This window comes from Mastomys coucha, unplaced genomic scaffold (genome assembly GCF_008632895.1).
Source record: "Mastomys coucha isolate ucsf_1 unplaced genomic scaffold, UCSF_Mcou_1 pScaffold20, whole genome shotgun sequence".
In the NCBI taxonomy this organism is placed as follows: domain Eukaryota; kingdom Metazoa; phylum Chordata; class Mammalia; order Rodentia; family Muridae; genus Mastomys; species Mastomys coucha.
Genome location: NW_022196903.1, coordinates 79,567,754 through 79,579,132, shown reverse-complemented (window position 1 = coordinate 79,579,132; position 11,379 = coordinate 79,567,754). Strand labels below are relative to the sequence as shown.

General features: G+C 48.9%; 1 protein-coding gene across 3 annotated transcripts in view; it reads right to left on the bottom strand.

Moving 5' to 3' along the window:
* Positions 1 to 161: 161 nt before the first annotated feature.
* The window catches only part of Add2 (adducin 2), a 99,954-nt gene continuing 88,736 nt past the window's right edge, over positions 162 to 11,379 (bottom strand). For all 3 annotated transcript variants that reach the window (XM_031382408.1, XM_031382409.1, XM_031382410.1), the window contains exon 16: positions 162 to 5,906. In XM_031382408.1, coding sequence (XP_031238268.1) covers positions 5,602 to 5,906 — 305 coding nt within the window. In that variant the 3' untranslated portion in view covers positions 162 to 5,601. The remainder of the gene's footprint in view (positions 5,907 to 11,379) is intronic.

Sequence of the window (11,379 nt, the reverse complement as noted above, 5' to 3'; positions counted from 1 at the left end):
CCCCCCCCAACATCAAAACTCAACAATGCGTGTGTTCAGCTTTGTACGTGTAAAAACAGTTTAAGTTCCCAGCGTGACCTACATTTCCATACATGAGCCCCCTTTCTAACTTCCGCCTCCCCAGGAGCCCCCGAGGAGCCGACAGAGATGGGTCACACACATTGGGAAGCCAAGCACATCTGGTTTACTAGGGTGAGACCTGCAGGTGAAATAACAGCACACACAGAGAAACCCACGGGCAGAGTCTACCCCAAACACACAGTCAGACACCAAAGCAGCAAAAGGCCTTTGGAAAGTTCTCATGAAAATCAAAGGGAAGCTTTGTTGCTCATAGATTCAAACAGAAAACCATATAAAACCAACCCATAAATATATATATTATATATGTATATATATATAAAATTGCAAAATAAAATCCAAGAGCCTAACCATCCAACTGCGTATCAGTGGCTCGATGTGTTAGCATAGAGAAAGGCAGAACCATTTGTGGGGGTGATGAGTGATCTTGGGGGAGAGTGGCATTGTCACAGCACAGAGTATTACATGGAATCCCTCTGGGAACCCTCACAGTACTAGGAAAAGCCAAACACAGACAGCCTATGTACAAGGGAAGACAGTAAGTCATACACTCATGTGACGATTGTCAGACAGACATTTCACCAAAACCACCCACAGCATTACTTACAAGACACTGCACTCCCTGGCCAGCCTGGGTTCCTGTGACCCTGCATCCCACGGGTCCAGTTAAGTACCCGCTTCATCCACTCCACCTCACCTCTTCTCAGAAAGGGAGGACCCTGCATTTCCATACATGAGCTCCCTTTCTAACTCCCACCTCCCCATGAGCCCTCAAATAGCCAACAGAGATGGGTCACACACTTTGGGAAGTGATGGGGACTCATCACTTCTAGCAGTTCAAAATGTACAAGAGAGAACAATCTCATGGCATGATTCACCAACACAGACCCACAGGACCAAGGTGGCATTGAAATGAGGCTCCGGGGCTTCCCCGCATGCATTGCCATCCTATAAGGGTTGGTGACGTTTCTCAAGTGTGACCCCCCTGGGTTTAGGTCCAACTGCCACCCTGATTCCTATTAAAGGGGCCCTTAAAAGATACACAGGATGGTTTGCAGGGGGACAGGAGGTTAGACCCTTCTCACCATCCCTCAGCTCCTGAGATGTCATTCTACCCAAGAGATAGGGAAGAGCCCTCAGGGTCCAGCCTCCCCCAGGTGCTTGGGACAGGATGTGTGAGGGAGGAGCTGAGGACCTGACTCCCATGGAAGACTGTCTTCTCAGGGTAGCCTGTGCCTGAGCCTTCCCAGAACCAAGAGCCTCTTCTAGCTCTGGCCCTATGTCCTCAAACTGATCACCCAATTTGTGGCAGAATCTTGGAGACAAGCTGCACAAAAGTCAATTTGGCAAAAGTCTAATGTCACCCACATGTGAATGAGGAAGAATGTGACTTCTTCCATACTTTCTAGGGTCACCCAAATACTGCTTTGCTCATTGTTCCTATGAAAAGAAGCCCGCCTTCTCCAGGGCACTACCAGTGCAAAGACGATAAAAGGCACTTTGTCCACTGCAGTAAATCCCACTGTGTGGGATCGCCAGAGACTTCTGGACAAGGTGGCTTCCCTAGTGAGGGGCATCTGAGTGCCTTAGGAACAGAGCTTTATATATGGCCTCTTGCTTCTGACAGGAAGAGCACTGCATCCTGGTTAGCTAGGGCTCTGGGAAGTAATCACAGGACTGTGGGTGCCTCTTTACATTGGAGAAAGAAGATGTGCATGCAAAACCAAATACACGTGTTTCATGAAATTCAGTTGCCTCTGGACCCTTCCTTCTTATATTAAAGCACCCACCCCAGGCACGAGTTCCTATTACACTTTAAGCCGTGAGGTGCCTTGTCCTTCCCATGGGAAGTGAGAGCAGGAATCTACATTTCATTCATTTCTCAGTCTTTCTCAATTATATGGGATCATAGAGTTCAGTTGGGCTTAGTGACAAGAAAGGACATAAACCTCATGGCCCCTTTGTCCTCAGTGGATGGTAACTATGCCAGGAGCCCATGGATATTTGTGGAGCAACATGTGTAAAATGAGCACAGGGATGGGTGTTTCAATAGTCCTGTTTGGCTGTCAAGAACACATGACATCTGGCCCAGAACTAAGACATAAAATTCACATTTATGAAAAGGCCTGGCACACTAGTCTACACAGGGCTGATTCCTGTCCTCAAGCAAACCTTCTTTACTATGTCCAAACTTAGGTCAAACCATCCATACTCACAGGGGCGAATGGTTCTTACAGGTCCATTACAGCATTTCTGCTCACGTCAACCAGAGCGGAGGCCCTGTTAGCACAAGGCCAGGCGTTCGCTATCTGGTCACATTGCCATCCCACAGGGGCTAGGCTCAGGCACTGTCTCATGATTGGGTGGCTCAGAGCAGTATGGGGAATGTGAGAGACTTATGGTCCTCATCCATGTCCCTCATGCCCCCTGTCCACAGAGCAAGGACTTCACACTCATTCCCAAGTGTCAGCTGGCTCTTCCCAAGCTTTCAGAGGGAACAAACCTTGGGCCAGCTGATAACAGGTCAGATTCAGACTGTGATGCAGAACATTTCTGGGCAGGGGGTTCTGTTTTTTGTTTAGGTTGGGAGATAGTCACAGGTCACAACCACTCCCAGTGTATGACATCACAGGAATCAGGATTGCCTCTCTCTCTGTACCACTCTACAGTGTGTAAAAACAGGCTGAGAACCCACTTCACTTTTCTGGTCAACTGGTCACACAGTAGCACCAGTTCAACCTTCTGACCCTTCTCTGTAGGAACTACAGTGGCTCAACGAGAAACAAGTCCGTGACTGGTAAATCCTTAACTTACACAAACCCTCCTTACCAGTCAAACCTCGAATCGATGTTTACAGAGCCAAAGAAATGTCCTGTGTGGACACGCAGCCACTTCTACAGTCCTCGGGGCTGTGCACACTACATCCTTTATGTGCAAGGGAAGAAGGAAATTGGTAAAATGTCTTTACACTTCTCTGGTGATCTAATCCAAAGAAAAATGCGGTCTGAGGCTGAGAACCCAGCATTATTAGCTCGGTAAAACTTCTTCAGGTGTTTTTACCATGTAGTAGGGGAGAATACAGCCTGTGAGACTGGCCAACAGCCTTACCTGTACACTCTCACATAGCCACCAAAGGCACCCTACAACACACTTCTATTCGTGATTCTACCCTAATTAACAGTCCTCAGTGTCCAGAATATGGTAAAATTCAGATCTCTCACACTGTCTACAAGGGTTCTTAAGATCCAGGCCTGCTGGGATGTGAACCACTCACTCCCTGTCACCTTTCACAAAACACTTTGACATGGCCCAGGACACAGTGTGGAGTCCCACACTCCCATACCTGTCCACCTCTGCTGACTTTTGGGTTTTCCCAGAAGTTCCTCTCGTTTTTAAAAAACCAAATAAGCCATCAATTATCTAGAAGAATGATGCTCAGGGAGAGCTCTGACATTTTAACCTAAGCAAGCTTCAGTGTTATATAAAGGGAATGGATAAAGAGAGCTCATTGGACAGAGTCCACGCACGAACCTCATCCCTCAGCACCGGCTCACACAAATGCCGCCTCTGCAGGGTAACTCTTCTTATCTTTTGTAAAATGTCTGATACAAGTAGATGCCTAATGAATGCTAAGAAAGAGTGAATGGATGGATGTGAAATCTTATTTTTAAGAAGGCATCTCCTACAGGAGGATAGAAGTCTCTGAGCATTCGTACACAGGGGAATTAGGTTCTGTCATTAGACTTGACCCAACCAGAAAGCAGACCAAAACAGGGCCTGGGCAGCAGCCCCAGATCTCTGCACTAGGTTCTCAGCTCTGTTCAAGAGACAGTCAACTGTGGTGGGATTTCCTGCTTCAACCAGAGGGCTCAGCGCTCCGTTGTCAGAGGCATAGACATCCCATCACCCACAGCTGACTGTACCACTGAGAGTGACCACAGGTGGCCTCTCTACCTTTATCTCCAGTGCTAATACTCCACAGCCAAGACCAATTGCAGAGATGGCTAATGGGCCAAGGCCATTGTCCATTCACCACAGCTGGGAAGAGGCAGGGCTCGGCTCAGAAAGACCTGGGTTCAAACCAGGCCTTCACGTCCTACTCAGCAGGTCAGTTATCCCTGAAAGGGCTCAGTTTGTGGAGGACTGAGAGGGCAGAGGGGAAAGCCTGTGCAGTGCTTGTAGACACGTGTGTGCAAAGTGAAAACTGATGAGTCAAGAAACTTCAAAAACACCTTTACAATAATCAGGACAAAAAAAAAAAAATAAAGGAGAGAGATGCTCTTTAAAGATACTGTGCTTTAAGGAAGATGGATTGTCTTGGAGCCAGAAGTGTTCATTAACCAACACTCCTCCTTCAGAGGATATGGGGAGGGGAAACCAGTGTTGGCATTTAAAATAACAGCTCCCAAGCCCCAGGATGAAAGAGAGTGATGGGGCTGGGAATGTCAGCCATGTCCTTGAAAGTTGGTGAGAGAAGATTAACCCCAAAGGACTCATTTCTGACCATTCTCTGCTGGACCCTCTGACTTAGAGTTGGGACCCAAAGAGCCAAGGTCAAGATGCCAAGAGCAAGATGTTCTGGTCTGTGGGCAAGAGCTCTTGAGGATGTGGGAAGGAAGGGACACCTGGCTGCCAGGCAAGAGTGAGGCAGGTACGGCCCTGCATAGCATGCAAAGCCAAAGAGTATCTGACCTCCTTACACAGCTCAATGCCAGCAACAGATTGGATGTCCCAGAATTTCTTCCCTGAGCATGAGACTTTTCCTTAAGCTACAGTTGGGTTTAATTTTTCAGCCTGTGAGAAGCACAATACAGACAGATCAGGCTCCTGGGCTCATAGATTGGTAACAACCCCCCACACACACCCCCAAATCAGGCTGACTTAGCTTGCCCTCTATCTGTTGGCTCTTAGAGTTCTTCCATCCATCACTCAGTGGGTTCCATGGAGAAAGCTCAGGGTTAGTGTTTGGAAAAGCGCAAGCTAAGCCATTAGCCTGGGGATCATAGATTAATTTCTATTGGTGGGGACAGATCAGTCTGCCTGGTTACTTAGAGCAGGGAGGGGAAGGGACCCAAAAATGGAAGAGAGAAGCATGGCTTCTTGCTGTGGAGACAGCTCCATCAGCAGGAGGCAGGATTCCTGGGAAGAGATGGACCTTACTCAGAAGAAGCCTTGGTCTGTGAGCATCCATGACCATGCCTGGTGTTTGGCCTTCCTACCCTGGGCTCAGGTGGGCAGGTGGTGTCCTAACATAGGCAGCCCAGGACTAGGCAGTGTTGAAAAGAGAGCAGAGCATGACCATGACCATGGGAATCAGGAAGCTCGAATCTAAGGCAGGCTCTGCTGCCAACTGTGACTGTGGACAAGACACCTGGTTGCTCTGGGAAGGCAGGCTCTAAGTTCCCCTCTGAGTGTGGTCCCAGGACCTCCTCTGTCCCTCCTTGGCCCTGTGTTTCAGGGGCAGAGTTGGGAGAAGGGTAAGGAAGGAGGGCAGGGATGCAGAAGGACCCACTGAGCCACTAATCAGGATTCCACCTTCTCCTTCTTCTTGCTCTTCTTCAGGAACGAGGGGGTTCGGAATTTCTTTTTCTTTTTGGAGGGTGACTTAGAGGGTGAGCCCTCTGGGGACAAGGGGCCACTGGTAACTGACTCGGTTTTGTCCTTGTAACTGTCTCCATCAGTGTCAGCGTTGGTGGTCATCTGGCCCAGTCCTTTGCTGAGGGCCTCTTCCACGCTCGGCTCCTCCTCCTTCCCATTCACCACCACTCCTTCTGGTTTCACTGGTTCAGGCTCTGTGTTGGCTTCACTGACTTCTGTCTTCTTGGCATCTAGGAAAAGACCAGAGGACCCAGCCTGTAAGATTTCATGAAGGCGAGTGTTCAAGCGGTCAACAGAACCACTTCTATGGAGGTCTGGAGCCAGGGAAGTGCAGGCTGGCATGGGGTGGGAGTAAGGATCCTGGAACAGAGGAGGGATGGCGTTCTCACCTCTCACTACCTGCCCAGGGAACACCCATTGCACAGGTGGTAACTCGGGCTCCTTATCTACATATTGAAACAGACGTTAGTTTCTGAACAAGCATTTAACTCAGTGTGAATGAGGAGCCCCACCCAGGAGAGGAGAACAGCTGGGGGCAGCGTGGTTGTCTCAGTAGAAGCATTGTGATAGGCAGCCCAGTTGTAAATCAAGACATGGTGATCACAGGTCTTCATACCTTGACGGCAGCAGGGAACTTAGGGACCCAATGTCTCCAGGGGCAGAGAGGAGAAATAGGAGGGAGCCCACATTTCCATTATAGGAGCATCAGTCCAAGGGGGTCCTTTCATTCTGTGGCTGCCAGAGCTCAGGTCTCTATTCTGCCTGGGATCACCAGGTCCCACACTTAAGGGAAGCATGCTCAGACCCCAGGCACTAAAGTCCCCAGCTGTCCCTTCTTCCCGATTATGTAGACTTTGAAATCCTTGTGTAAAGAGGAAGGAGGGGGACACAGACTCTGAAACATAGAAAGTGAATTAAAGACTGCCTGGCTTCTTCCTCCCCATTCACAGCCAGAGCAGAGAGCTGCACAGTGCAGGCTCAGGGCTCTTCATCCTTGGGTTGAGACGCCTCCTGGTGTGTGAGAGATGAGCACTGTGTGGTATAGATCATGCATGCATGCAGGCATGTGATCTGTGAGAGGTGTGCATGTGTGTGTATGTGTATGTGTGCACGCGAGTGTATGGATGTGGTTTGTGTGCATGTGTGTGTGTGGTTCGTGTACATGTGTGTCGTATGATCATGGATACCTCTGAGTGGGAGCATCACCACCAGGATTGATGCTCTGCTATATGGGAATGGAGCAACAGGGGAAGGTGAAGCCAGTGCTGCAGAGGTGGGTGAAGAAAAGACTCCTAGAGTTCAGGCCGCAGAGGACTCTTGTGACTATAATCTGTATGGATGGGAGCGAGTATAAAGCAGCCAGGATTGGCTGGCTTAACAACCTGGACAGACCTTACAGTGAGGTGCTTCCTTCCTCCCTGAGGTGGCATGCCAAAGTTCTTTCTAGACCCCTCTGAGGGTGTGTCCCCTTTTAGTATCAGAGAATAGCTGCTGCTTCTCATCCACCCAACTTTCAAGACTAGAGCCTGTCAAAATTTACAGTCCTGACTCCCGGAGCCTGGGCTCTGGTCCCCTCCTTGCCATGTACACAGCTGTCACCTGGCAGTGTACCTCAAAGCCATAAATCTATTAGGACATGATCCTCTCTGTTCTCTCTCCTTTTCCCCCTCAACCTTTGACTTGGTTTCCTCAATTGTCACTCTCTCGTCCCTTCTCAGTCACTCCAGGTTGTGCTATCTGGAGAAGGCCATTCTTGCCTCTCTGTTCCTTATATAACAGATGTGTTTGAATATCTGGTCTCCCTCAGTGTCTTTCTTGACCTTACACCTACTTCCATTCTTTCTGCATCACCACAGAAATTTCTATTCCCAATGGTGAGGTGATCACACCTGTCTACTTGAGTACACCTGTCTTTTTGAGCACACCATCTCTCCATTCTAAACAGAGGATGACCACGTGCCTAGCCCCTGGAAGGCACCAGGGGAATGTCTGTATGGTCCACAGATGGCAGAATGCATGAGTGACTAGGTGAACTTGGTAACTGAATACCTTGAACACCGTCAGCCCTACCCTGTCTTGTCCAGCCCAGTGAGAGTCTTCCAAGTCTGGCTGGATCCACATATGCAAACACAGCCCTGCCCTGCCCAAGTGCTATCCTTTGTACCCACTCCTCCTACACACATGCCTCAGCTTCTTGGCTCTCTAGCCACCCCCCCCCTTTTTTTACAACTCCTTGGCAGGAGCCTCACTTGGGTATCATACATTTCTCAAGTCCCCAGCATGGCTATTGTCCCCTAAGATGATTCTCACTGTGTGTTAGAAGGACTCTGCTTTCTGCTCAAACTCTCATTTGCTGCCTTCATGGTGACTCATGTCCTTGCTGTAACTCAGTCCTTCTCCCAGGTCCCTGTCCAGGTCTCTTCACCTATATCAAGCAGGTCTACAGCCCCAGCCCCTGGTGTGTGTGCTGACTTAAGAAAGCAATATTAAACAGAGCACACCCAGTGTGCTCACCCCCACAGGAACAGAGAACATGTAGAGTTGGCTAGAGAGGTGGGGCAGGTACAAGCACCTGGGGAATACCAAGGAATGGCTCTTGAGAGCCAACTCTTTCCTCTGTGAGCAGCTCCAGAAAATGAAGTTAAAGAATAGCTGGGAGAGATCCCAAGAGATGGGAACAGTGGGAGCTCGTGTTTGCTTGAGTTGGGGGTGCTCATGGAACAGGGGACACTTGGTAGAAGGGGCAGAAACTGTAAAGTTGCAAAGTTCTGTCTAAAGAGGAAACCAGGAAACTGGGAGAGGCAAAGGAGGAATAGGGAGAGTGGATGATTCAAAACCGGGCTCAGGACAGTGAAGGCTACTCCTAGACCTCTGTGGGTTGCAGGGTAAAGAGTTGCAGGGCTAGGGGCGGGGCTTCCAGAGGCTGGGGGCGGGGAGAAGACTGCTGCTTGAAGGCACAGAGTTAGCCTGAATTCTACCTTTTTGGATCTGATTCCTTGCCACCCACAGCTTACAAGCACTTTATCTCCCATGGGTGGCCTTGTGATGGCTTTGTGTATTGTGATGGCTGAGTTGAGGAATAATGAGTTAAGAGTTAATAAAACATTTCTAGGTGTTTCTGGAAGAGATTAGTACTCAGCCTAAGAGATAGGAAGAGAACTACTTTATAAACATGGCTGAGTGTCACCCAGCAAGGGCCCAACAGAACCAGCAGGAGAAGGGAGAACCTCTTGGGTTATGATATATGTCTTCTGCTTTAACAAAACTCCAGTTCTCAGACCTTCTGGCTGAGGATGAATGAAACCAACAGACTTCCTCATTTGCAGCTTACACACTATAGCAGAATATGCAGCCTCCACGGTCACATAAAGTAATGTCCTCCCTTCCATAGCTACACATGTCCCATTGGTTCTGATGAGCTGGAGAACCTTGCTTAGGTCTCCCCTTCCAGGAATGTTCACTCCCCCACCCCCCAGCTTCCTGGCCTCCACCCCAACACAACCCAGCCCACTCCTGACCACTGGTCCAAGTGCATATCTCCCCAAAGTTGGGTTCAATTACACTTCCATTGAAATTGACAAAAACTTGCCCTCCTCTAAGCCCACTGCCGTGTGCTCATTTTACATTGGCACATGCTAACTTTGTTCTCCGTTCAGAACACAAATCTCTCTCACTTAAAGTGCATACATCCTCTGATCAGGAACTGCATGCTTGAGCCGTTCTCTGAGCAAAGTCAGGTGTGGGTTCCACAGAGGATGTGTGGCCTCTCCTCACCACTGGCATGTCTGTGGAGGAGTCTGGACCTCATCTAACCTCAGCAATATGCTCATGACTAAAGACACATGACTTTACCTGACACGTGACCTGGCTTGCCACTTAGCCACAGGAAAGGAGATTAGGAGAAGACCTGGAAGTGGGTTTACTGAATTCAGGGTCAACCAGACTAACCCTGGTCTATATCCCAGTGCGTGCAGGGCTGGTGACTGCCATGCCTGGTTTATATTTCCCTAATGAAAAGAATGCGCTTCACCTTTGCATGCAGAAGGCAAAGAAAGGGCTCATTAAAGGTGTTGGGGGGGGAGTATCACTCATGATCGGGGCTGACACAGGCCTGGGGTTCCATGCTGCAAGGATCACAAAGGCCCACGAGACACTTAGAGCACAGAGCAGGGAGCAGAAGGCCAGCCCGAAGAACTGCCTCTGAGGCTCTGTGAGCAGGAGGCTGGCCTACAGAGCTCAGCACCAGTTTCTGTCCTCATTTAAATTCCTGAATATCAGTGTCTGAAAGAAGGATCCAGATTCAACTTGCACAAATGCAGTCTTTCTCAATGTTAGGTCCCTGAAGCAGTCGGTGGCTCATAAAGTAAGAGAGACTGTGTCTGTGTGTGTCTGTGTGTGTCTGTGTGTGTGTGTGTGTGTGTGTGTGTGTGTGTGTGTTATTTTGCCTTACACATATTAGGCAAATGCTCTGCCACTAAGCTACATCCCTTCCTCTCTAAATTCCTGTTTTTTTTTTTTTTAATCAACTCACCAGGCCATTTTGACATAAAAGGACCATTGGCTCCACAGTAGTACATTTGGGTTCAGAATATGCCCCTCTTACCTTGGCTGAGAATCAAAGTTCCCCTAATACTGGATATACTGATGACATGTGGGATAGCTCAGGTCTTAGTGCGCAGAGCCTCTAGGTACTGACAGGTTCATGTTATCCTCGTTGTCCCCCAAGGCTTCTGGTAGCAACCAGAATGCAGGGAAGTGCTACAGAGCTACAGGCCAAAGACCCAAGAAGGTCTAGAAACTTCTGCCTAACAGCTTTGGGAGACATAGGTCACCATGGATAAAGATCAATGACACCAATGGAAATGTAGAGAGACCACACAGGAGAGGAAGGGTGAATAGAGAGTGAAGCAGAGACAGAGACCAATCAGCTACCCCAGTGTCCCAGTTGAGCCTGTTTCTTCTTGTCCCTGCCAAGGTGCCAGCCATATGTGTGCACCATCTTGGAAGTCCTGGCCTAGTCATGCTCAGACTGTGGTCTTGGTTGATACCACACAGAGATGAAGACCCATTAGGCTAAGCCCAGTCAACTCCAGTCAATCCACAGAAGTAGCTCTCATTGCCAACCACAGTTGGATAGTGATCTGATGCTACTGAGCTAACTTGCCCAAGTCTTGGAGGTTGGCAGCATCAAGGACTAGTAATTCAAAGAACACAGTCCATAGTAAGAATGGACTTATGTAAGCACATTGAAATTTTGGTCAATTTCTCTCCTGACCTCTGTTTTCCTGTGGAGGCCCACAGCTGATGTCAGCTGTCTTCCTTGATGGGTCTCCATTTTACTTATTGAACCAGGGTCTCTCAATTGAACCCAGAGCTCAGTGATTGACTAGACCAACTAGCCAGTTTATCCTGGGGCTTCTGTGCCTCTGCCTCTTGAGTGCTGGGATTACAGGGACTGCCATTCCTGGTTGGATTTCACAATATCCATTGTGCCATTTCCCAGCCCTCTGAAGTGTTCTGAGTGGCTTGTTTGAAATAATGGATTCATCAGTGACTATCAGCATGAAACATGAACTATTTCTTTGCAGCTCAGTCTGTAGTCCTGGGAATTCCCTGTGAGGAGGGTCAGTAGGGATAGCATCAGTCAGGACTTAGTCAAAGAGAAAGAAGGGTCCTGGCGAGCAGATTTGGAGGGAGTTAGAA